We start from the raw sequence: 27,697 nt of genomic DNA on the forward strand, positions 1-27,697 counted from the left end.
TGGGCTTAAGTTACTTGGATCTAGTACAGTCCTTTAGAACCTTTTTTAAAGCTCTTTTGGGGGGGACCTGAGCAGTGTTTAGCCTTGGATTGATTTTACCCCATTACTGAGGCAAACCCTTTATGTTTGTTCTATTCAATGCCGTTAACTATGGAGTTTTCCACAAAAAGTGGTAGGAACAGGCATTCTTCCTAGTCCTGTGTGAGTTGTGTGTGGGGTTTGTTCCCACTGATCCTTTCAGGTGATTCTTTCTCTGGCTTCAGGTGATTTCCTTACATGCATACATTGATCGGTTCTCAACTGAGCATCTGAGGGGAACTCTCTGCAGATCTTTCAAGTTTTGTCTGTGCAGCTTTCTCCTTTCTGGTACTTTGCCTGTGAACTCTAGTTATCTTGGCTTCTTCCTCAACCAGAATCCATTCCTCACCTCAAGGAAACCACTGGAGTTTCCTTAGGTTCCCACATCCCTCATCACAATCTGTTAACTTTCCCTAGGCAGGAAACTGGGGCAATTGTAGAGCTCACCTTGTAAAGCTCTAAGGGATCACTGCTCTTCATTGCCATATGTCCAGTGTTGTGAAAATCATTGCTTTAAGTGTTTTGCTTGGTTTTCTGGTTGCTATAGCTAGCAGGATAAATATGGCCCCTGTTACCCCATTTTGGCTAGAAGTGGAAGTCAGAACTATACATTTGAATTCATTGATGGATTGTGTTATGACTTGACTTAGCTGTTATCTAATTATTTGACATTTAGGTTGTTTCTAAGTTCTTGATATGCACTGATGACATTGTAGTGTACATCTTAATACTTATACATTTCCCCAACTGAAGCATAAATTGCCATAATGAGATTATTAGATTGAAGGCTATAATCCTTTTTATGGTTCTTGATAAAAATTCCAAATGAGCTTGTGTAATGCCACTGACAGTATGAAGGTGCCAATTTTATTTATTTATTTATTTTTGAAGGTGCCAATTTTAATATAACCTGGCCAGTGTTGCTTTAAATTTGGTCTTTTTCTTATTAGATATAAAATGATATATCAAATTGGCTTTAAGTTTTCATATTTTTATTTTTAATTGTGTTGAGCATTTTATGTAGTTTCATATAACTTTTAAAATGAAGTTTTGGTACTTTTGCAAATTTAAAATTAGGATTATTTCACAGTTTACCACTTATGTTCATATATACTATATTCTTTCACTGAAGAACATGAAGCAGACAAAATTAATGTTAATTAATGAATTTTTAAAATTATGAGACTTAAAGTCCATAAGCCACAAAAAATAAGATTGATAAATTTTTAGCTACCTTGGAATAATAAAATTATGCATGGAGAAAAGCATTGTACCATAAGACAAATGACAAAATGGGAAAAATATTGCCAACTTATATCATAGACAAAACTTTTCTCCCTAATAGATAAAGGACTTTTAGAAACTGAGAAGAAAAAAAAAACCCTATAGACCAATAGAAGAATAGTCGAAGGACTGAGAAGGAAAAGAAATACAGTATTTCCTTAAATATGAAAAGTTGCTCAAATCATGGTATAAAAAGATAAATCCAAATTAAAATAATAAAAGTTATAAGTTTTCACCTGCCAGTTTGGCAAAAATGCAGTAGTTTGTGGGTGAGGTTGTGAGGAATTCTTGTACATTGCTGGCTAGCATGCTAACTTTTTCAGAAAATTTATCTTATTGAAATATAGTTGATTTACAATGTGTTAATTTCTGCTATACAACAAAGTGATTCAGTTATACATATATGAATATATACATTCTTTTTATGTTCTTTTCCATTGTGATTTATCACACGATATTGAATATAGTTTCCTGTGTTATATAGTCAGTTCAGTTTAGTCATTCAGTTGTGTCCAACTTGTTGCAACCCCATGGTCTGCAGCATGCCAGGCTTCCCAGTCCATCACCAACTCCTGGAGCCTGCTCAAACTCATGACTATCGAGTTGGTGATGCCACCCAACCATCTCATCCTCTGTTGTCCCCTTCTCCTCCTGCCTTCAGTCTTTCTCAGCATCAGGGTCTTTTCTAATTAGTCAGCTCTTTACATCAGGCGTTTATGCAGTATATATATAATAGTTTGCATCTGCTAATCCCAAACTCCCAATCCATCCCCTCCTCCTATCCCTCTTGGCAACCAGAAGTCTGTTCTCTGTGTCTGTGAGTGAGTCTGTTTCTGTTTTGTAGATAAGTTCATTTCTGTTATATTTTAGTTTCCACATATAAGTGATATCATATGGTATTTGACTTTCTCTTTCTGACTTACTTCACGTAGTATGGTGATCTCTAGGTCTATCCAGGTTGCTGCAAATGGCATCATTTCTTTCTGTTTTATAGCTAAGTTGTATTCCATGGTGTTTAAGTACCACATCTTACTTACCCACTCATCTGTCAGTGAACATTTAGGTTGTCTCCATGTCTTGGCTATTGTGAATAAAGCTGTCAAGAATATAGGGGTGCCTGTACCTTTTTGAATCATAGTTTTGTATGGATATATGGCGTGCTAACTTGTAACTACCACTGTGTAGACAAGTTGATGATGCCTTTAAAAAATGATGAGTGCATTTACCCTCTGATACGTCAATTCTACTTTTGGGAAATTATTCTATAGGTACATCTATGTGATATGACATGTATACAAGGCTATTCATTGTAATATGTTTTTGTAATAGCAAAGATTGGAAAAATGAAAGTATTAGTGGGTACTCACTGACTGAATAAACTAAAGGGCATCCATGCAATGGAGTTTTATATAGCTGTACAGAAAAAGAGGTGGTACTATGTGTATGGTTTGGGAAGATATGTAGTATGGCTAAGTGAAAAAATGTGTGGAATGTCATTTATGCCATGCTACCTTTTGTGTAAGAAAGGTTCACAATAAAACATATTTTGTTCTTGCTTATCTTTGCATGAAGAAACACTGTAAGATTATAGAAGAAATTAATAAAAGTGGTTATCTTTAGGAAGGCAGAAATGAAGTGGGTAAGCAGGAGGAGTCAGTAAGACTTCTCAGTGTTTTTCAGTTGCTATCAGTGTGACTTTTGAACAGTGTGAAAATGAATGTAAAATATATCATCATCTAGTATGTTTTAGTTAATACAAGTTAACTTCTAATTTAATTATCATTAATATAAACTCCTTCTCTCTAGAAACGAATACTGCCTTGAGGGACGGACTCCTGGTATTCTTCTTCCTAATTGTTCCTCTTATTGTATTGGCTGTTTTTGTCTTCATTAAGAGAGACCAGCTACGGAAAAGCTACTGCAGGAGGAAGAGATCACAGACAAATGAGTACTTAGATTATTTTTCTTTTAAATTCTTACTAAGTAATTTAATTATGTATAATGATAATCATATCATAGAAGATAGTTTAAAACTAGGATTCTAGTTTATCTCTCTATTCTTTTGACATGATGAGCAGGAATTAAAGGGTAAGTGGTGACTCAGCCACCTCTTATAATGATGAGGGAAAAGGGTTATGATGATACCAACCTGTATACTACTGAAAATGGCCCCTAGGCTTCATTTTATTTGACTTTGATTTCTGATAGTGGGGTAAGTAGAATTTGGGGCTACAACTTCTGATTTGCATGCCATTAAAATTTTTTCTTCCTTGTCTATTTCCAGTATCAGTTCTCCTAGAAGTATTCAAGTCTGTTTTAAAAACAGATTTTATGAATCATCAGCTTTTAGAAAATAATCTTTGATGAAAGAAAGGGTTGTCATAATTCAGACACCTGACATTTCTAGTCTACATACTGCTGTCTCTCAACAATCATTTCTAATACGTTGGCATTAGAATGTAGCATGTGTTAGCATGGACCTTGTAGTCAGACCTAAGTTCAAGTTCTAGCAAAGCTATCATTTGCTAGAATTATGAACAGAAATAATAAGTATCTGAGCCTTGCTTTACATCCTCTACAATGAGAATAATATTACCTATCTCTGGAGGGCTTCATGTGAGGATTAAATAAGGAAATATTAACAAATAAAACCCATAGCACAATGCAGTTACCTAATAGCTATTTTTTATTATAGTAATGATTCCAAAATGTTCATATCTTGCCTGGCATGCTCACCTTTACTTCACTGCCCTATTTCTCACTTACCTCACTTAAAAACTGCATAATATTTTCCTAGAGAATCCTCATGTTAGCTTTATTTTTTTAACGTGTTCTAAAACAGATGTAGATTTCTTTTTGTTTCTAAAATACAGTTTATTGAGACATATGCCTCTACCCCCCTTTTTTTGACCACACTGATTGGTCTGGCAGGATCTTGATTCCCTCAGCAGGGATTGACCCTGGGCTCCTAGCAATGAAAGCACCAAGTCCTAACCACTGGATTGCCAGGGACTTCCCCAGATTTATCTTTCTATCCTTTCTTCCTCTTAACTTTCTTTTACACTTCAGACTGACCAATCCATGTAGATAATTCTCCAGTCTGCATCTCTGAAATTTTAGTTTCATAGCAATAGCTGTCTCCTGTACCTAGCTTACTTACTGTCCTTTTGGCAATGTCTAACTCTTAGCTGACATCTTTCCAGCCAGCTTGTTTTGCTTCTCTTGGACTTCCTGATATTCAGAGTGACTACTTTAGACCTAAGAATATTATTTTACTAGTCTCTGATTTCAGGAAGACTTGAGGAGTTTGAGAACACTGGCCCAATTGTCTAAATTTTTTCTTAGTATTTCAGTTTATTTAATTGTAAAATGAGATTAATAAAACTTTCTAGTACTCTAAGGATTAAAACTGGATGAGAACTGTTAAAAACGCCATAGGAATTTTAGCTGTCATCATCATCATCACCACCGCCACTGCCAGTATCATTCTTCTGTATTTGGGAAAATACAAATCTATGTATTAATACTATGTCATGCAGAAATGTTTTAATCTTAATTTAGCTCAAAAGTAATTGTATCTTTCAGATCAGGTGGCAAAAATCAAGCAAAAGATTCTAGACAGCCAGCGAGTGTTCCTAGACCTGCTTCTTCAGTGACTCCTCCCAGAAACGTTGTAAGTTTAAATGAAAAATTTTTTTCTTTATTATATTATGGTACCACACTTTTAGGGCTTCCCTGGTAGCTCAGCTGGTAAAAAATCTGCCTGCAATGCAGGAGACCTGGGTTTAATCCCTGGGTTGGGAAGATCCCCTGAGGAGGGCATGGTAACCCACTCCAGGTATTCTTGCCTGGAGAATCTCCATGGATAGAGGAGCCTGGCGGGCTACATTTCATGGGGTCACAGAGTCGGACATGACTGAGCAACTGAGCGCAGCACATCACATTTTTAAAGCTGAAAAATTTTTTACATAATATCCCAGGTGGTGAAGTGGTAAAGAATCTGCCTGCCAGTGCAGGAGACACAGCAGAGTTGGGTTTGATCCCTGGGTCAGGAAGATCTTCTGGAGTAGGAGATGGCAACCCACTCAATATTCTTGCTTGGAGAATCCCATAGACAGGAGCCTGGTGGGTTACAGTCCATGGGATTGTAAGGAGGTGGACACAACTGAGTGACTGAGCATGCACACATAGGAATAAACATAGATATTTTCCAGAGAATTTAGGAGTGTGGTCTGCAGATGGCCGCTGGGTTAGTTAATGGAATAGCACTACGGTCCCTGGCTTAGAGGAGATGGGAGGAAAACACTAGACATTGAGAATGTCTTGCCTTGAAACCAAGCCTAGAAAATGACCTGGGTTTTATGCTGTCACTCTTTTTTCCTATGTCTGCTATCTTTCTGTTTTCAATACCTGGCTTCCCCAGGGCATCTAACTAAAGATCTGGTCCTGAGCTCCTGGAATAATAGGTCTAGTTGTCTCAGCAATGGGACCAGCAATCACTGTCCTTTGGAGTGTATTAGGGAGTATTGGGATAATAATATACTTCTTCTAATATGCATGTATCCCTAAGAAATAACAAAATATTGCTTTATCTGCTTTTAAACATTGTATAATGTTTTGTTTGTTATCTTACACATGTGTCTGCATCACGCTTTTTTTCCCTTAACATTGCTTTATGGTTTATCTCTTATCAATAGATGTAGCTCTAATGTATTCATTTTCACTGTTGATATTATATTACATAAATTCCACACAGTTTAAAAATCCATTTTTCTTTTACTAGTTTCCAATGGTTCATTATTACAAATAAAACTGAGATGAACATTCTGTATGTCACTAATGCATCTGTGTGAGTTCTCGGGTGGTACTAGTACAGTAAATTTTATGTTATATTAAATAAAATTAAGAATTCTATTCCTCATTGACATTTTAGATGCTCAATAGATCACCTGTGGCCACTATTGTAGGGGCACCATAGGCATAGAATGTTTGCATCATTACAGAAAACTCTTATTAGAGAGCTCTGATATAGGGATATACCAAAGTTAAATTGCTTGGTTGAAAGATATTTGAGTATTTACTTGAAAATGTCTAATTGTTTTCCAAAAGGATTATACCATTGGGTGATTGCATTGTCAGTGGTGTATGAGCATTCCTGTCAAAGTAAATTTTGGCAGCATTTGGTACTGTAAGACTTCTAAAGTCTTTCCAATTACACGGAGGTTAAATGATTAGATATCCTTCTAAAATGGAAGGATATGTATGGAATCTCCCTGTTCTCCCTTTCCTTTTGTAAAAAAGAAACAAAAATTGTTATGCCCTTTTCCCTTAACCATAAGTCTTGGGATTTTTCCATATTTCTACATATATAGGATGATCACACAGTCCCTACATATACAAGTTAGAAATTATGTAATATATAATTTTTTGTCTTTGACATTTTTTTTCCTTTTATGTTGTGCTAAAATATACATGTGATAAAAGTTGCCATTTTGACCATTTTTAAATATACAGTTCAGTGGCATTAATTACATTCACAGTGTTGTGTAATAATCACTGCTGTCTATTTCTAAAACTTTTTCTTTACCCCAGACAGAAACTCTGAATCCATGAAGCAGTAATTTCCCATCCCTGATGCCCCCACTGTTCTACTTTTTAAAAATTGAGATAAAATAGACATATCATGGAGAAGGAAATGGCAACCCATTCCAGTACTCTTGCCTGTGCCTGGAGAATCCCATGGGCAGAGGAGCCTGGCGGGCTACAGTCTGTGGGGTTGCAAAGAGTTGGACACAACTGAGCGACTTTCACATTCACGTAGACATATCACAGACTTCCTTTGTGATTCAGCTGATAAAGAATCTGCTTGCAATGAGGGAGACCTGGGTTTGATCCTTGGGTTGGGAAGATCCCCTGGAGAAGGGAAAGGCTACCCACTCTAGTATTCTGGCCTGGAGAATTCCATGGACTGTATAGTCCAGGGGGTTGCAAAGGGTTGGACACAACTGAGTGCCTTTCACTTTCACTTTCAGACATACCACTTTATATAAATTTCAGGTGTACAACATGGTTCAATATTTGTATACAATATGAAATGAGCACCACAGTAAGTCTCATTAACATCCATTGTTGTACATAGGTACACATTTTTTTTCTTTGTGATAAGAACTTTTAAGATTTACTCTCTTAGCAGTTTTCAAATATGCAATGAAGTATTATTACCTATATAGTCACCATGGTGTACCTTACATCCCTATGACTTATTTTATAACTGTAAGTTATCTTTTAACCACCTTCATCTGTTTTTACCCATCTCCCTCTCTGCCCTCTGTCAGTGTCCAATCTGTTCTCTGTATCTAAGCATTTGGTGTTTTTTTGTTTATTTTTAGATTCCACATATAAGTGAGATCAAACAATATTTGTCCTTCTCTGACTCATTTCACTTAGCCTGAATGCCCGTAGTCCATCCATGTTGTCACAAATAGCAAGATGTCATTTTGTTTGGCGGTTGAATAATATTCGTTTATATGCACATGTGTTTGCCACAGATGGACCCTTAGACTCTTCCATATGTTGGCTATCATAATTAATGCTGCAGTGAACATGGGGTGCAGATAATTATACAAGTTAGTGTTTCATTTTCTTTGGATAAATACCCAGAAGTAGAATTACTGGATCATATGGTAGTCATGTTTTTAATATTTTGAGGAACCTTCATACTGTTTTCTATGGTAGCTGTACCAATTTACATTCACATCAACAGTGCACAAAAGTTCCCTGATTTCCACATCAAAATCGAGGGTATTTGAAAATTAGTGGTATTTACAGTACCAGTTATGTACTGTGTATGTTTGGCAATAAATTTTTGGAAGGTTTTATTTAAAATATATTGACCTAGGAAATTAATATGTTACCTTTTAACTAATGGAGTTGATCAGGGCCAAGATAATACTTTATTATTGAATTTAAAAACTATAGCTTAAAAAGATTAAATATTCCACACTCAGTAGCAAAGATATGTTGAATAAGCAAAATATCTTAAATGTTAAGATTATAAGTCATCTATTCATTGATTTTTAAATAGATTATTTTTATGTGGAAAATAACCTATATAGAAAATATATTGATGAGTACATTGTGGTAATAACTTTTTTTTTTTCTTTTTAGCCTATACAGACAAACAGATTTCCAGTACCAACTTATGGAGCCAGGCAGCCTCAGCAGTACCCATCAAGGTCTGAAGTGAATTCACTTAGATTACTTGATCAGGGTTAATGTCTCAATAGTTCCCTTGCATTTTAATTTAATTTAGGACACGGTATTTATTACCAACAGTATAGATATAGCACAGTTGGCAGAAAAGCTTCTAAGAAGTTTTATTTAAGTTTTGTCATATTAATGCAGTGTCAGAATGAAATTTTAAAGAGGCCCCAGGAAGACACTGAACAGCTGCTGTAGCCTCTGGTATCCATAAGATTCAGAAGCAAGGACCTTTATAATAACCAGCAATGGCAAATCACAAAGGTTTGACCAGACCTCCCATTAGGAACAGCTAGAAAAGCTAGACAATACAAGAAAATATGAAGGCATCAGAAAACTACTAAAGAAATGAAGGGTTATTTTTTAAGGTCCAGGAGAGGAAGGCATTCCAGAGATGACCTCAGCTTTTGGGACCATTTTTCTGTCCTAGATAGTATTTACCTGTTCTGCATGGGCGAGGATAGAAAGCTGAGGAGAGCTTTCAACAAACTAGGGCTGAGGGGACAAAAACTGGAGCCCTGCCAGGGAGATGGTACTCTAGCAAATATCCTAGGCTTTGTGTTGGGACCCAGGGGCAAGGGTGAATCAGACCCTCAACTTATTTCCTACAGGTTTGGTTTTTTTTTTTTTTTCACTGTTTGCCCCCAATTTAAAATAGCTTAGTTGGTAAAGAATCCTTCTGCAGTGCAGGAGATGCTGGTTTGATTCCTGGGTCACGAAGATCCGCTGGAGAAGGGATAGGCTACCCATTCCAGTATTCTTGGGCTTCCCTGGTGGCTCAGCTGGTAAAGAATCCTTCTGCAATGCAGGAGACCTGGGTTCGATCCCTAGGTTGGGAAGATCCCCTGGAGAAGGGAAAGGCAACCCACTCTAGGATTCTGGCCTGGAGAATTCCATGGACTCTATAGTCTGTGGGCTGCAAAGAGTCAGACATGACTGAACAACTTTCACTATCTCAATTTAAAAAGCCAGACATACAAGAAAAGAAAATGTGACTAAAACCAAGAAAATGAACTCAGAGGGTATCCAGTTAATAGAGTTTATTAGGTACAGACTTTAAAGTAACTATGATGATCATATCACAGAATTTAATAGTCAAGATTGAGATTTCACACAGAACTAGATGTGCTAAACTTAAAAACCTAAAAAAGAATCAAATGGAAATTCTGGAACTGAAAAGCACAAGAAAAACAAAGGACTCAATGTATGGGCTTAGCATCAACAAGAAAGGAGAAGATTTTATTATATTTTGCGTTGCATAAAATACATCTCACCCCTCCCTACCCTCAAAAAGCCCTTCAGATTACATTTGAATTGCACAGAGTAGTGTCGTCCAGTATAATCTTTATTATGCAATAAGAATGCACTGAAATCCAAGTGAACATCAGGCGAAGAATATATAAATTGTGAGACAGATGCTCACCAGGTAAAATTCAGTGATGGTTTTAAGAAGGGTGTTATGAATGTAGCTTTATTTCATTCAGTTGAGACATAGGATTAACTGTCTTTTTTACCTCTTCACAGGCCACCTCCACCACAGCCCAAAGAATCATTTCAGGGAAATTTAGCTCCTGCTCGTCCTGCTCCTCCGCCTCCACCTCCTTTGTATAGTTCCCTCACTTGAATTTTTTTTAGCCTTTCCTTTTGCAGACATCTTCAGGGAACTGAGCTAATACTTTTTTTTTTCCTGATATTTTCTTGAAAGGCCTTTCTTCCTGCTGCAATTATGAATGAAAACAAAATACCACAAAACAGACTTTATTAATACAGAAAAACAGAACTTGAGTAGTGGGAAATGAGAAATAGAAGAAATGCGGTAAAGCCAGGGAATTTAGAATAACATTTTTATTTCCATTACTGAATACATTTTATTCAGTCATTTGTGAGGTTAATGCACCTGACATGAATTATGTTATTTTAATTATGTTATGATAATGATTCTCAAATTAACTGTATTGTTTCAAGTTTTGTCATTATGTGCTTAAATGTAACTCTGAATTTTGACCTTAGTTATCATTAGTGTAGTTTCTGGTTGAACATGTAATAATCTAATACCTGTGAAAACTAATTAGCTGCCAATTAATATCTAATATTTTTAATCTTGCACAGACAAATAATCATCATACATTAGAATTTTGTGTATCTCATTCACTACATGAATAAAGGAATACTCTGTATTCAGAAGAATGCACAAAATACACAATTAAGATATAATGCTATTTAAAAAGTGCAGAAACATACTAAAAGTGTGTATGTGTATACATACGCACAGTTGTTATCTTCCATTTTTACAAACATTCTATGGATAAATGTTTCTATGGATTCTGTGGATAATAGATTCCATGGATCTATCTATGATAATGAATATTAGCCAAGTTAATTTAAAAATAGAACTTCTATTATGAATCATGTTAAAACATAGCATCCTTTTACAATAGCATCATTTTAAATAAATTATAAACTTTAAGGTACGAAGTATTTAATAGAACTAATCAGATATGTTGTTGATTCATAGCTGTAATAAAAAGCAGGAGCAATTATAATATCTTCAATCAGTTGAGCTATCATAAAACCACTTGAGAATCTCATGAGCACTTTAAGTCCAAAATCTGAAACTTCAAAGATTGCTATTAATATACTTTTGAATGTTTACATTTACTAAGGTGTGCTTGATAATGTCTCTGTTGATTCTAATATTTTTCAAGAAATTAGGCTGGAGAAAGAAAGAAAAAGTTTTCTTAGATAAGTGCAAGGAAATTAGTGGTATATGTGAGTTATTGTCTCAGCTGTGATAAAAAGTGAATTTTTACTATGGAAGAAATGGTATGAATGATGAAAATTTAAGCACCTAAAATTTTTTCACAACCTTTCATAATAAAGTTTATTAATAAGTTTATTAACTGAATTTCTTTAGTTTTTTAAAAAATTTTTGGTTTGTGTATATATATATATATATATACATACAAACATAAGATTTACAATAAATAAAATACTTGAAATTCTGATTTGTGTTGTCCATTAACTTCTTAAATACTCAGCTATTTATAACCTTATTAATTAAAACATACTAGTTTTAGATAAAACTACTAGTCAAATGTTTACAGATACTATCTCACTAATTTTCAAGACTTCTGGCAAATTGTGAACAAAGGCTTTTTGTTTGAAAAAGCCTTGAAAAACAGATTGGTCTTGAAGAAGACACATATCTTAGTCCTCTGAAGATGGTACATTATTTTAACAATCAGGTATATAATAAAAATTGTAAACAATCCCAAATAGTCTTCAATTTAAACTCTGAATGAATTAATATACAACTAAAAAGTTTTGTTTGTCACTGATACAGTTCCACAAATTTTGCAATTGTAATTCATATCACTGAAATTTTACAGTTGGTAAATATTAACTCTGCAACTTAAAACTTTCTCAGGATTAAATAATTCCTTGGATCTTTGAATGTTTAGGATTTTTTTTTCTGGCTGCACCACAGGTCAGGTAGGATCTTAGCTCCCTGACCAGGGATTGAATCCATGCCCCCTGCAGTGGAAGCATGCAGTCTTAATTGCTGGACCATGAGGGAATAAGCTATTCTAAAAGATTATTTGACCAGCCTGAACTTCTTTTGCTCTTATATGCATTTTTGCATATTTTATATGCTTTTTTTTCACTTAGGTTTGTCCTTGATTTATTTTGGATTATTATTTTAAAAGTTGTAAAATTTCTTGGTCATAGATGCCACTTCAAAATTTGAAAATATTAAAGGTATTCTTTGGCATCTGCTAAAGATGTTTTAATAATCAAGGGTAAATTATATGTAAGTTTGGTGTCACTGTATGCCTATGTTCACAGCCTTATTATGTTGTTCAAGATACTACGTTTTCCCTTTCTGTCAGGCAAATGCCTGGGTCTACTAACCATATAGTTAAGCACAATCCAGGCTTTCTAAGCACAGATCAGATTTTATAAAAGTCTATAAATATTTACTGAAACTACTATCTTGGAGGTACCATATTAGATCATGTGACATATAAATTCTGGATGGGACATGCCTTCCATTATAGAGCCATATACATAAATAAGAATAATGTAAAATCTGCTTTTTAAAAGATTTAAACAGGAAAGAGTAAGGAGGGGAAAACAAATGGGATACTGAAAATTCATTAAAAATATTTAGCACCAATTAACAAGTCAAAGCATTTACTATAACTGTTCTAATACTGTGAAGCGAGGTGAAACTAGCTTTTGGCTCAACTACACCCAAAAATAAGTGTTAGTATAGCATTGGTTGTTCCTGTTGAGGTGCAAGCTATGTGTATACTATTGACCCTTGAACCAGGTGGGTTTGAACTGCACAGATTCACCTACAAGCGATTTTTTAATTCCAATAAAAATACAGTGACACTCTGTATCTGCAGGCTCGCATCCGTGGATTCAACCAACAGCAAGTGGCAAAACAGTTCAGTATCCATGGTTGGTTGAAACTGCAGAGATGGAAACCAGAGGGCCAATTTTGGGACTTGAGCATCTGGGCACTTTGGTATCCACGGGGGCTGCTGGAACCAATCTCCCTGTGCATACGGAGAGGCCAACTGTTTTCATTGCCATGTTTCTGCTCATTCCGTTCTTTTTCAGGCTGAAATAACCCTGTTGAAAGCCTTTGTGTCCGTAAAATCGCATCTCCACTGTGAGTTTAGATGTGGGGTTCCTCCAAGTGAATTTTCTGTTCCCACAGGACCTTTTCGTTTGTGTACCTGCCATTCTGTTAATCGATGTGAGAGGTAACTTGTTCTTTGGGATTTGAAAAGAATTAAATTTTTTTGGGCTCCAAAATCACTGCAGATGGTGATTACAGCCATGAAATTAAAAGATGCTTACTCCTTGGAAGGAAAGTTATGACCAACCTAGATAGCATATTAAAAAGCAGAGACATTACTTTGCCAACAAAGGTCCGTCTGGTCAAGGCTGTGGTTTTTCCAGTGGTCATGTATGGATGTGAGAGTTGTACTATGAAGAAAGCTGAGCCCCGAAGAATTGATCCTTTTGAAGTGTGGTGTTGGAGAAGACTCGAGAGTCCCTTGGACTGCAAGGAGATCCAATCAGTCCATTAGTCCTGGGTGTCCATTGGAAGGGCTGATGTTGAAGCTGAAACTCCAATCCTTTGGCCACCTCATGCGAAGAGTTGACTCATTGGAAAAGACCCTAATGCTGGGAAGGATTGGGGGCAGGAGGAGAAGGGGACGACAGGATGAGATGGCTGGATGGCATCACCGACTCGATGGGTGATGGGTTTGGGTGGACTCCGGGAGTTGGTGATGGACAGGGAGGCCTGGTGTGCTGCGACTCATGGGGTCGCAAAGAGTCGGACACGACTGAGCGACTGAACTGAACTGACTGACAAGAAGCAAAAGGTTTGTGGGAGGACGATGACCGCGGCGGAGAGGGCTGGGGTGGTCTGGTACCTTCAGATGAACTGGGAGTTGGAGTGGGGGCACTGGGCCGTTGAGAATGGCGGGCTGTCCGCAAAAGAGCGCGACAGAGGCCAGAACGCAAGGAGCGGAGAGCCGGCGCGGCCCCTCAGGCGACTGGTGGGCGGGGCGCTGAGTACCCGGCTCTCTCTGTAGGTAGCCTCGCGAGAACGCGGCTCACCGAAGGCCAACGGTCGCAGGGCTCAGTGTCCTCTCAAAAAAAGCCCAGAAGTCACGCTATGTTCCGCTTAATGATGTGGCTGGCGGGTCTCCGTGGCTTGCTAACGTCAAGACCCGGTAAGCCCATGGATGCCCTGTGACTCCGGTGTGGGGAGTGAGAAGGTTTTTCTTTTCCTTCTTTACACGCGTAACCTGTTTGGGTCACACTGCGTGGCAACTGGACTCTCAAGTCCCTTTCCTCGTTTTGGTGGTTTCTTTTGCCCACCAAGGAACCGGGCCGTTTTTAGGTGCTGCGTAGGCATAGGGAAGGGACTCCTGAGGAAGGAAGGTGATTTTTAATAAGCTCAAGGACAAATCTCTGATGCCCTGACTCTAAATCTGAAATGGGGGGGGGGTGTCTCTCCCCTTTTTGTAGTTATGTTATGCAGTACCTCAGAATTTTTGCTTTCAAAAGCACTCCAAAAACTTTATGAACTCAGACTCCAAAAAACTGACTTTCCTCAGATATAATCTGCTCCAGTAAAATAACTTGCCCTGTGTACAATAATAGTTTGTCCTGCAATACAAAAAATGTCAGTTCTTGGAATTGTGCAAGATGGAGCCGCTTATGTCATGTCTACGGTCTGGTCATCGCGTTAACTTCTGCCACCTGGTGGGAGTTTCAGGCGCTACAAAACCACTCAAAGGATATTATCTACAGCTCAGAATATTATCTCTAGCTCTTGAAGAGGAACTGAAGGTCCTTGACCTTTTTTAATGGCTGAACTATTATTATTTTCTCTTGCTTGGCTACTTTGCTTTTGTATTTCCACCCCCCCACCCCCATTCTCTGATTAAATTTATTCTTTGGCTACAGTTTTTCTGTAGACAGAGGTAGGCAGAAGACATGGAGGGGAGGTCTGTCCTGGGCAGACCCATAGGGTCCTGGTCAGTTACAGTAATAGACCTATTATATGTTAATGTAAGTAACACATTTAAAAATGAAAACTCTATTTTCCAAAACAAAGAATTTAGAGTGGTGTTGTGAATCTACTTAAAAGGTTTGGCTTAATAGATGACAGCTAGATTCTCAGATCTACTTCTGCATTTGATCTGTTGCTAAGTGTTTTATTTGAAATATATGTGGTTGGGAAAGGGAGAAGTATTTTGTGAGCCTTTTCAGATAGTTACCAGTATTCCCCTTTGGCTGCTACACCAAATACACACTTGATAAATGGTAAAGGTTAGTTACAATGTGGAATGAACTTTTTGTAATATGTTAAAATCCATTGGTCTATTTTGAACTTTACTGAATATTTCACCCATTTAAAAAAATGTATTATCTTTGTTTTTATTTATTTATTTATTTTTTATTTATTTATTTTTTTATCTTTGTTTTTAAATTATTTTAAATTGTGATAAAATGTAAAAAACATAAAATTTGCCATCTTCAACCATTTTAAAAAATGAATGATCTTTATTTTTAGAGTGTTTTAGGTCCATAGCAAAACTGAAAGGTACAGAATTTTCCCATATACTCCCTTGTCCCCACATGTGTACAGTCTCTGCTATAGACATCCTGCAACTGCAGTGGTATATTTGTTATAATTTATGATCCCACACTGACACATCATTATCACCCAAAATTTATAGTTTACCTTAGGGTTCACTTTTGATGTACATTCTATGGATTTTGACAAATATATAATGACATGTATCCACTAGAGTAATTTCTCTGCCCTAAAAATCCCGTGTTTCACTGATTCATCTCTCCCTTCCCCCTAAGTCCTGACAACCACTGATCTTTTTACTGTTTCCATCAGTTTTACCTTTTCCAGAATGTCATATGGTCGAAATCTTACAGTATGCTGTCCTTTCAGATTGGCTTCTTTCATTTAGTAATATGCATTTATTGTTCTTTCATGTCTTCCTAGGGCTCTATAGCTTATTTTTTTGTAACACTGAGTGATAGTCCATTGTCTGTATATACCAGTGTATTTATCCATTTACCCAGTAAAAGACATCGTGGTTGCTGTCAAGTTTTGGTAGTTAAGAATGAAGCTACTGTAAATATCTGTGTACAAGTTTTTGTTTGGACATAAGATTTCAACTCCTTTTGGGTAGATACCAAGGAGTGTTTTTGCTGGATCATATAATAAGAATATATTTAGTTTTGTAAACTATTCTCCAAAGTGGCTGTGTCATTTTATAGTCCCATCAGCAGTGAATGAGAGTTCCTGTTACTTCACATGTTTGCCAGCATTTTGTATTGTCAGTGTTCTTCAGTTTGGCCATTCTAATAGGTATAGAATGGTCATAGTCTCTATGACTATATAATGTCATAGTCTCTAGTGACATATGATATAGAACATTACTCTTCTTCTTATTTGCCATCTATATATCTTCTTTGATGAGGTGTCTCTTCAGGTATTTTGCCCATTTTAAAGTTGTTTTTTTTTTTTTTTTATTATTGTTGAGCTTTAAGAGATCCTTGTATATTTTAGATAACAGTTTTTTATCAGGTGTGACTTTTGCAGATGTTTTTCTCCTAGTTTGTAACTTCTCATTCTCTTGACAGTGTCTTTCTCTTGACAGAGCAAAAGTTTTTAATTTTAATGAAGTCCAGCTTATCAATTATTTTCTCATGCATCATGTCTTTGGTGTTGTATCTAAGAAGTCATTGCCTTACCAATGGTCATCTAGTTTCCCTCTTCTATGAGTTTTATAATTTTGCATTTTACATTTAGATCTATGATCCATTTTAGGTTAATTTTTATGAAGTGTTAAAACCTGTGTCTAGATTATTTGTTTTGCATTTGGAAATCCATTTGTTATAGTATCATTTTTTAAAGACTATCTTTGCTCCATTATGTTGCCTTTTCCTATGTCAGAGATCAATTGATTGTATTTATATAGGTACTTTTCTGGGATCTCTGTTCTGTTTAATTGACCTATTTGTGTGTTCTCTTGCCAAAATTACACTATCTTGATTACTGGAGCTTTACTATAAGTCTTTAAGTCACATAGTGACAGTCGTTTGATTTTCTTCTTCAGTATTGAATTTGTTATTTGGGATCTTTTGCCTCTCATAAATTTTAGTCAGTTTATTGATAACCACAAAATACCATGGTGGGATTTTGATTGGGATTGCACTGAATCTATAGAACAAGTTGGGAAAGGATCGACATTTTGACAATATCCATTTTGAACTTTTTGTTTGCTATTTGTCATCAAAGTTCTGTAGTTTTCCTCATAGAGATCTTACTCATATTTCACTAGATTTATAGCTAAGTATTTAACTTTTGGGGATGCTAATGTACATGACATTGTGTTTTTAATTTCAAATTCCAATGCTCATTTCTGGTGTATAGAAAGTGAATGACATTTGTATATTAACCTGTTATGCTGCAAATTTGCTGTCTTAACAATTTTTAAGTGTATAGTTCAGCAGTGGTGAGTATATTCACGTTGTTCTATAACATCTCTCTGGGAACCTTTTCATTTTGCAAAACTGAAGCCCTATACCCATTAAACAAGTAATGGTTTTCACTGATATTGCATATTTGCTTTTTTAAGTAGAAGCTAATTAAAACATCTGTATTCAGTTTTCCCTTTATTTTTATAGATTCTCTTTTTTCCCAGCTTTACCTTAGGTTTTATACTTTTATATATTTTTCTGTTATGAATTAATGTGCTTTTGTTTCAGTACAGAGAACTGTAACATTTCTTGTGAGGCCATTCTCCTTTAACTTTTGTTTAGAAATTGTTTATCTTTCCTTCAGTTCTGAAGGACAGCTTTGCTGGGCATGGTATTCTTAGGTGGAATTTTTTTCCTTCAGTACTATATATTGAATGTATTATCCCACTCGATTCTGGTCTGCAAGGTTTCACTGAAAAATCCACTGATAGTCTTATGGGAGTCTGCTTGTACATAACATTTTGTGTTTCTCTTGCTGCTTTTTGAGAGTTTCTCTTTGTCTCTACTTTTGGGCAGTTACAATGTATGTCAGTGTAATTTCTCTTTGCATTCCTTTTTTGACTTTCTTTTGGCTTTCTAGATTTGGATGTTAATTTTTTTTACCCCAGGTAAGAGAAATTTTCAGTCATTACCTCTTTGAGTAAGTTCTGCCCTCCACCCTGACTTCTTTCCCTTCTATGACTTCTATCATGTGTATACTGCTCTGCTTGATTGTGTCCCATATATCCATGAATCTGTCTTCACTCTTTTTCATTCATTTCATTCTTTCTTTCATTTGTAAAAAATATTTTGCTCCTCTGATTAGATGAATTCTCTTGATCTGTCTACAGGCTTTCTGATCCTTTCTTTCGCTTGATCTAGTCTGCTGTTGAACCCCTCTATTGAAAATTTCAGTTCTGTTATTGTATGCTTCAGCTCTCTGATTTCTATTTTTTACTCATTCTAACCATTTTTAAGTGTACAGTTCAGTGGCATTAGGTACATTCACTTTGTTGTGCCGTCACTGTCATCCATTTCCAGAACATTTTTTTAATCTTCCCAAGCTGCAACTCAGTACCTATTTAAGACTAATTCCTCATTTTTTGCTTCCCTCGGCTCTTGGCAACCACAATTTTACTTTCTGTCTCTATGGATTTGCCTGCTCTGGTTTCCTCATGTAAGTGCAGTTATGCAGTATTTTTCTTTTTTGTGACTCGCTTATTTCACTTAGTATAATGCCCTCACTGTTTATCCAGCTTGTTGCATGTGTCAGAATTTTCTATTTTGAAAGTGTGGGTAACATTCCATTGTGTGAAATGCATATGGAAAATACATATTTCATTTTATTTATCCATTCATCTGTTGATGAATACTTAAGTTGCTTCTACCTTTTGGATATTATACATATAGCTATTATGAACATGTATGCCATATACTTATTTGAGTCCCTGCTTTTAATTCTTTATATAGATTTATATATCCAAAAGTAGAGTTGCTGGATCATGCAGTGATTCTATATTTAGCTTAAAAAAAATTATTTATTTATTTATTTTTGGCTGCACCGTGTCTTCATTGCTGCATGCGGATTTTTTTTCTAGTTTCAGAGAGTGGGGGCTACTCTTTGTTGTGGTGCATGGGCTTTTCTTTGCAGTGGCTTCTCTTGTTGCAGAACATGGGCACTAGGGCAAGTGGGCTTCATTAGTCGTGGCTCCTGGGCTCTAGAGGACTGGCTCAATAATTGTAGAGCAGGGGCTTGGTTGCCCCTTGGCGTGTGGGATCTTCCTGGACCAGGGATCAAACCAGTGTCCCCTGCATTGCTATGTGCATTCTTAACCACTGGACCACCAGGGAAGCCCTATGTTTAACTTGAAATTTATATTGTTTTCTTTACTGACTGCACAATTTTGCATTTCTGCCAGTAGTGAACAAGGGTTCCAGTTTCTCCACATTCTTCCTAATACATGTTATTTTATTTGTAATGATTATAGTCTTCCTAATGGTTATGAAGGACTGATGCTGAAGCTGAAACTCCAATACTTTGGCCACCTCATGCGAAGAGTTGACTCATTGGAAAAGACCCTGATGCTGGGAGGGTTTGGGGGCAGGAGGAGAAGGGGACGACAGAGGATGAGATGGCTAGATGGCATCACTGACTCGGTGATGGACAGGGAGGCCTGGTGTGCTGCGATTCATGGGGTCGCAAAGAGTTGGACACAACTGAGTGACTGACCTGAACTGAACTGAATGGTTATTACATGGTATCTCTCCGTAGCTTTGATTTGTATTCCCCTGATGATTAGTGACGTTGAACATCTTTTAATATGTATTGGGCATTTGTATATCTTTTTTGGAGAATTGAGTATTCACAAGTTCTTTGCCCATTTTAAAAATTAGGTTGTTTTGTTGTTGAGTTACAAGAGTTCCTCTTATATTCTGGATACTAGACCTTCAGTCAAGTGATTTGCAGATATTTTTTTCTCATGCTGTAGGTTGTCTTCACTGTCTTGCGAGTATTCCATGACTCACAAAAGTTTTAAGTTATGATGATAGGATCTAATATATGTGTATATATATTTTTTTTTCTTTTGTTGCTTATGATTTTAGTGTCATATCTAAGAACAGGCTCAACAATTATTAACTTTTGGCTAATTCTGCTTCAGTTTTATGTTCCCTACCACTTCCTCTATTAAGCAAATTATAGATATTATATAATTTTATATCTAAATATTTTAAGTATTTTTTTCTAAATGACAAAAATATAAGTTTGAAATATAAACACAGTATCATGATCATGGCTTAGAAATTAATGACAGTTTCTTATATCATCCAATGTTCAGTCTGTGTCCAAATTTTCAATTGTTTCATGAGTGTAATAATTTTCCCTACAGTTTGTAATCACCAAGAAATAATGCCCACACATTGCTTGAATCAGCATCCAAAATACACACTCACTGAATTGGCTCCTCCCTACTCCATTTTATTTAGTGTCTGGCTTTTAGTACCATGTTGATAACTGATAATTCCGAATTTATATTTCTTCTCTTGCACTCCTTAGGCAGCCTATGAGATGATTACCAATGTTTCTCACATCCTGGGACTCATGCCTTTGTGTAATCCCCTCCTCTTAAATGTAAGCTATGTTTTATGATTTGTTTCTAGTGAATAAAATGTGGTCAATGGATATATCTTTTCTGAGATTAGAATACAGGAAGACCGTGTCTTTTTCCTGGGTGCTCACTTTCAATCTCTTTTTCTGTTCCAATTTTAGTATATGTGCCGCCGAAGCGAGCACGCAATCTCTTTTTCTGATCCCTTATTCTGGGGGAAGTAAGTTGTGTTATTGTGAGTATCCTTATGGAGAGGTCTTTTGAGATTTCTCATTAACAGCCTGGAAAGACCCAAGGCCTGCCATCAGTTAAGTGCATGAACTTTGAAGTGGATCCTGTGCTAGTCAAGCCTTGAAATGGTTGCAGCGCTGGCTGACACTTTGATTGCAGTTTTGCTAGAGACACTGAGCCAGAGGCATTCAGTTAAGCTCTGCCCAGATGCCTGACCCAAGCACCATAGGGATTAATAAGTGTTTATTGTTTTAAGCTGCTAAATTTGGGGATAATTTGTTAGGCAGCAATAGATAATTAATAATAATTAATAATAATCATGTCTCTCTGCTCAAAATCTTCCAGTGGTTTCTTATGTCTCCAAGAATAAAAATTAAAGCCCTACCTCTGACCTGTTTTGCCCTGTAGGATCTCAACAGCTTATCTCCCTCCTCTCTGACCTCATCTCTTAATCTTTTCCTCATTGCTCATGCTACTCTAACCACCGTTGCTTCCTTATAGCATTTCAAACACACCAAGCATTTCCTTCCAAGAGTCTTAAATACTTGATATTTTTTCTTCCTGGAGTGTTCTGCCAAGATATTCATTTGTTCCCCTCCTCACCTTCTTCAGGTCTTTGTCCAAATGCTATCTTCTCAGTGAGCCCTATTTAAAACTGAACCTCACCTTCAGCAGTCGCTATTCTGTCATGAACCTATGACATATTCTGTCATAACCCATTATTTTATGGTTTAGTGGGACTGTTGTTCTGGTTTGGACCAAGTTAGCTAATCTGCAGCTCATTTGTACTCTTTTCCTGCAGCTGTTGTCAGCTCCTGAGTTGGTTGGCAGCTGAATGGTGTAGGATGGTCTCACACACTGGTCTCTGTTGGAATGTGTTCAGCTAGGGTGCCTTGGCCCCCTTTCACATAGTCCCGCACCCTCCTGTAGGCTTGCTCAGGCTTGTTTACATGCAGTTTCAGATTCGAAGACAGTAAGAGGGCAAGCCACAGTGCATAATCTCTTTTCAGGTTTGCTTGTTTTACGTTTCTTATTGTCTAATTGGCCAAAGTAAGTTACTTGGCTAAGTCTAGAGTTAGTTCCTAAGTATATCCATGGGAGAGAATACTTTCTGTTGGATCTATCACATCTGATTTCTGAAATTTTTTAGCATTTTTTTAGAATTTCTCAACAACTATCACTCTTTCATCTTTAGCTTATCTAGAAAATTGTTGAGACCTCTTAGCTGGTGATAACACTTTACCAATTTCCCACCTTTTTTTGGTAAATGTTTTTCACCATAAAAATCTGTGACTTTTTCACTTATTTTCTGGATGCCTTGTATTTGTATGTTCTTTTTCCTCTTAATTTAGAATATTTATAATCTGTTTTATATAATAGATTTAATTTTATTTAGGTAGTAATATTATCTGTTTGTAGTATTTATTTATTTGTCTGCACTGAGTCTTAGTTGCAGCACATGAGATCTTCGATTTTGTTGTGGCATGCAGGGTCTTTAGTTGAGGCATGTGGGATCTAGTTCCCTGACTAGGGATCAGACTTGGGCCTGCTGTATTGGGAGCATGGAGTCTTAGCCACTGGACTACCAGGAAAGTTCCTCTTACCTGTTTTTAAATTGTTTTCAATATTTTTATAGGAGTACATGGGTGATAACTCATATTTGCAGAAGCAAGTCTTATAAAAGAACATGCACAAATATTTAGTCAAGTTTAGGACACAGTTATTAACTGTTTTTTTCTTTCTTCAGATTTTCAAAATTCATTTCTACAAATCATACTTCCAGAGAAAATCCAAGCAAATACAAGTGATAATTCAGAAATAGAAAATGTAAGAGATTTCCCGTAGTTAATGCTGTTATATGAAATTTCTTATTTTTATTACATAGCAGTGAAATACATAAATTCCATTATAGTATAAATAGCCAATATCACTACTGATAAGTAATTTAAAGTTTTGATGGTAAAAGCAAATATATAAATCAAAATGTTCTAATTTTTCTAACATTTGTCATTTCCTCATGGTAAAATAATTTTTAAAAGTTCAAAGAGAGAATATAATGTAAAAGAATTAGAGTCTTATCTGAGTGGTATCTAGATGATTCAGATGAAGAGAATAATTTTCTCCAAAATTGCTAAGGAGAATCTGTCTTAAGTATAATCTTCTTTCTTAATCTCTACCCTTGCATTTACCAGTTTTCAGAGAGTATAAACCAATTATTCTGTTATTTTTATTGGAAAGATGATAGTTTATCTTAGTTATTGATTTATTTAACAGATATTTCTCTGGACTTGTGTGCATAGCTATATGCTAAGAGCCTTAGGAGATTAAAAATAAAAGAAATACAAGACAGCATGCCTTGCTTACAAGTGATTGATCTTTTTTTAAAAAAATTTAATCCGTTAGCTATTTTTGAGTGTGCTGGGTCTTTGTTGCTGTGCGTGGACCAGTTGCGACAAGCAAGGGCTACTCTGTTGTGATACATGGGCTTCTCATTGCAGCGGCTTTTCTTGTTTTGGAGCCCAGGCTCTAGAGGCTTCAGTAGTTGCAGCACTCAGGCTCAGTAGTTGTGGAACATGCTATTCTGTGGCATGTAGGATCCTCTCGACTAGGGGTCGAACTCGAGTCCCCTGCATTGGCAGGCAGATTCCTAACCATTGGACCCCCAGAGAAGTCCAGTGGCCAATCTGTTGATAACACTTTATTTTTAACAGTTTTAATGAGGTATAATTTAGACACCACAGAATTCACCCATTGTAAGTGTATAACTCAATGATTATTAGTACATGAATTATGTAAACATTACCATAATCCAGTTTTAGAACATGTCTGTTGCCTTAAGTTCCTTCCTGCCTGTGTGTAGCTCTCTGCTTTCATCCCCAGCCCTTGGCAACTGCTGATCTGTTTCTGTAGTTAACGCATTTTCTAAACATTTCATAAAAATGAAACATGATACTATAGGACTTTCTATTGGGCTTCTTTCACCTAAGCTAATCCATTTTGCAACATTTATCAATATTTCCTTAATTTTTGCTCATTAATAAATGTTTATAATACATTTGTTTATCCATTTACTGGTTTAATTCAAGATTGTTTTCAGAAATTGACTATTTTGAATCATTCTGCTATGAATATTTATGTGTGGACATATAGTTTTCTTTCTCTAGAATAGATTTTTAAAAGTGACTTTGCTGTGTCATATGGTAAGTTTATGCTTATCATTTTAAGAAATTGACAAACTATTTTCCATAGTGACTTACTAGGTTACATTTCTCATCAGCAATATATGAGGATTTCAGTTTTCCCACATGCTTGTTAACACCTGATGTCTGTTTTGATTAAAGTTATTCTATTGGATGTGTAGTGGTATCTCTTTGTAGCTTATATGTGCATTGTTCTAATGAAAAATGATGTTTCATAAGCTACTAGCCATCTAAATAATTTTTGGCAAAATGCCTTTTAAATTATTTGCCTATTAAAATTTTTAACCTATTATTTTTAGCATGTTTATTGGGTTATAATTAATATATAACAGTCTATTAGTTTTAGGTGTACTCTACTCTATAGGGATTCAGTATTTTTATACATTATGAAATGATTACCACAGTAAGTCTGGTTACCATCTGTCACCATACAAAGTAGGTATACAATTATTATTATTTTTAAAATTTTATTCATTCTGATATATATTTAATGAGGTATTGTTGTTTTACAATGTTGTATTAGTTTCAGTTGTATTTTCTTTATTCAAGTATAGTTGTTTCACAGTATTGTATAGTTTCAAGTGTACTGCATAGATATTCAGTATTTTCACAGCTTATCTTCCATTATGAGGTTATTACAAGATGATGGCTGTGATTTCCTATGCTATACTGTTGTTATGCTTATTATGCTTATTTTTATTTATTAATAATTAATATAATTATTATTATGTTATTATGCTTACTATGCTTATTCTGTTGTTATCTATCTTATCTATTAATCCCATATCCCTGATTTGCCCCTCCCTGTTTCCCTTGACCTTTGGGGACTACAAGCCTGTGATTCTGTTTGTGAGTCTGCTTCTGTTTTGCATATGCATTCATTTGTATTTTTTAAGATTTCACATATAAGTGATATCATAAGTATTTGTCTTTTTCAGACATCTCATAAGCATAATATTCTCTAGGTTCATCCTTATGGCTGCAAATAGCAGAAATTCATTTCTTTTTTATGGATGGGTTATATCTCATTGTATTGATATACCACATCTTCTCAACCCAGTTATCTTTTGATGGGCATTTGTATTGTTTCCGTGCCTTGGCTATTGTAAATTCTGCTGCTGTGAACACTGGGGTGTGTGTATTCTTTCAAATTAATTTTTTTTTGTTTCCCCGGTATATACCTTGGAATGGAATTGCTGGATCATATGGTAGTTCTATTTTTAGTTTTTTGAGGGACCTCCAATTGTGTTCCATAGTATGTGCACCAGTTTACTTTCCCATCAACAGTAACAAGGATTGCCTTTCCTCCACATCCTTGCCAATGTTTGTTATTTGTAGATTTTTTGATGATAGCCAAGAGTGAAATGATAGCTTATTTTTGTTAAGCAAAGGAGAAAAGGAAAGATATACCCATTTGAATGCAGAGTTCCAAAGAATACCAAGGAGAGATAAGAAAGAAATAGAGGAAAACAATAGAATTGGAAAGACTAGAGATCTCTTCAAGATAATTAGAGATACCAAGAGAACATTTCATGCAAAGATGGGCTCAATAAAGGACACAAACTGTAGAAACCTAACAGAAGCAGAAGATACTAAGAGGTAGAAAGAATACACAGAAGAACTGTACAAAAAAGATCTTTACAACCCAGATAATCACGATGGTGTGATCACTCACACTCACCTAGAGTGAGACATCCTGGAATGTGAAGTCAAGTGGGCCTTAGGAAGCATCACTACAAACAAAGCTAGTAGAGGTGATGGAATTCCAGTTAAGTTATTTCAAATCCTGAAAGATGATGCTGTGAAAGTGCTGCACTCAATATGCCAGCAAATTTGGGAAATTCAGCAGTGGCCACAGGACTGGAAAAGGTCAGTTTTCATTCCAATCCCAAAGAAAGGCAATCCCAAAGAATGCTCAAACTACCGCACAATTGCACTCTCACACGCTAATAAAGTAACGCTTAAAATTCTCCAAGCCAGGCTTCGGCAGTACGTGAACTATGAACTTCCAGATGTGCAAGCTGGTTTTAGAAAAGGCAAAGGAACCAGAGATCAAATTGCCAACATCTGTTGGATCATCGAAAAAGCAAGAGAGTTCCAGAAAAACATCTATTTCTGCTTTATTGACTATTCCAAATCCTTTGACTGTGTGGATCACAATAAACTGTGGAAAATTCTGAAGGAGATGGGAATACCAGACCACCTGACCTGCCTTTTGAGAAACCTGTGTGCAGGTCAGGAAGCAAAAGTTAGAACTGGACATGGAAGAACAGATTGGTTCCAAATAGGAAAAGGAGTACGTCAAGGCTGTATGTTGTCACCCTGCTTATTTAACTTATATGCAGAGTACATCATGAGAAACGCTGGGCTGGAGGAAGCACAAGCTGGAATTAAGATTGCTGGGAGAAGTATCAATAACCTCAGATATGCAGATGATACCACCCTTATGGCAGAAAGTGAAGAAGAACTAAAGAGCCTCTTGATGAAAGTGAAAGAGGAGAGTGAAAAAGTTGGTTTAAAGCTCAACATTCAGAAAACTAAGATCATGGCATCTGGTCCCATCACTTCATGGCAAATAGATGGGGAAACAGTGGAAACAATGGCTGACTATATTTTTCTTGGCTCCAGAATCACTGCAGATGGTGCTTGCAGCCCTGAAATTACAAGATGCCTACTCCTTGGGAGAAAAGTTATGACCAACCTAGACAGCATATTAAAAAGCAGAGACATTACTTTGTCAACAAAGGTCCGTCTAGTCAAGGCTATGGTTTTTCCAGTGGTCATGTATGGATGTGAGAGTTGGACTATAAAGAAAGGTGAGCACAGAAGCATTGATGCTTTTGAACTGTGCTGCTGAAGACTCTTGAGAGTCCCTTGGACTGCAAGGAGATCCAACCAGTCTATCCTAAAGGAGATCAGTCCTGGATGTTCATTGGAAGGACTGATGTTGAAGCTGAAACTCCAATACTTTGGCCACCTCATGCGAAAAGTTGACTCATTGGAAAAAACCCTGATGCTGGGAGGGATTGGGGGCAGGAGGAGAAGGGGATGACAGGATGAGATGGCTGCATGGCATCACCAACTTGATGGACACGAGTTTGAGTAAACTCCGGGAGTTGGTGATGGGCAGGGAGGCGTGGCGTGCTGTGATCCATGGGGTCGCAAAGAGTCGGACACGACTGAGCGACTGAACTGAACTGAATTACTTTAAAATATTGTAGTGGGTTTTGCCACACATTGACATGAGTCAGCCATGGGTGTACATGTATTCTCCATTCTGAATCCCCCCTCCCACCTCCCTCCCCATCGCATCCCTCAGGGTCATCCCAGTGCACCAGCCGTTAGCACCTTGTCTCATGCATCGAACCTGAACTGGTGATCTGTTTCACATATGATAATATACATGTTTCAATGCTATTCTCTCAAATCATCCCACCATCGCCTTCTCCCAGAGTCCAA

At 36.5% G+C, this 27,697-nt stretch overlaps 2 protein-coding genes across 3 annotated transcripts in view; both read left to right on the forward strand.

Annotated features, from left to right (window-relative positions):
* ADAM9 (ADAM metallopeptidase domain 9) overlaps window positions 1-11,518 on the forward strand; it is an 88,406-nt gene extending 76,888 nt beyond the window's left edge. For both annotated transcript variants that reach the window (XM_043893432.1, XM_043893434.1), the window contains 4 exons: window positions 3,169-3,310; window positions 4,948-5,035; window positions 8,530-8,597; window positions 10,147-11,518. In XM_043893432.1, the coding sequence (XP_043749367.1) occupies window positions 3,169-3,310; window positions 4,948-5,035; window positions 8,530-8,597; window positions 10,147-10,246 (398 nt within the window). In that variant the 3' untranslated portion in view covers window positions 10,247-11,518. The remainder of the gene's footprint in view (window positions 1-3,168; window positions 3,311-4,947; window positions 5,036-8,529; window positions 8,598-10,146) is intronic.
* Window positions 11,519-14,110: 2,592 nt separating this feature from the next.
* The window catches only part of ADAM32 (ADAM metallopeptidase domain 32), a 160,519-nt gene continuing 146,932 nt past the window's right edge, over window positions 14,111-27,697 (forward strand). Inside the window, exons 1-2 of the mRNA XM_043893833.1 lie at window positions 14,111-14,381; window positions 22,786-22,865. Coding sequence (XP_043749768.1) covers window positions 14,324-14,381; window positions 22,786-22,865 — 138 coding nt within the window. The 5' untranslated portion in view covers window positions 14,111-14,323. The remainder of the gene's footprint in view (window positions 14,382-22,785; window positions 22,866-27,697) is intronic.

The sequence above is a fragment of the Cervus elaphus genome, chromosome 32 (genome assembly GCF_910594005.1).
Source record: "Cervus elaphus chromosome 32, mCerEla1.1, whole genome shotgun sequence".
Lineage (NCBI taxonomy): Eukaryota > Metazoa > Chordata > Mammalia > Artiodactyla > Cervidae > Cervus > Cervus elaphus.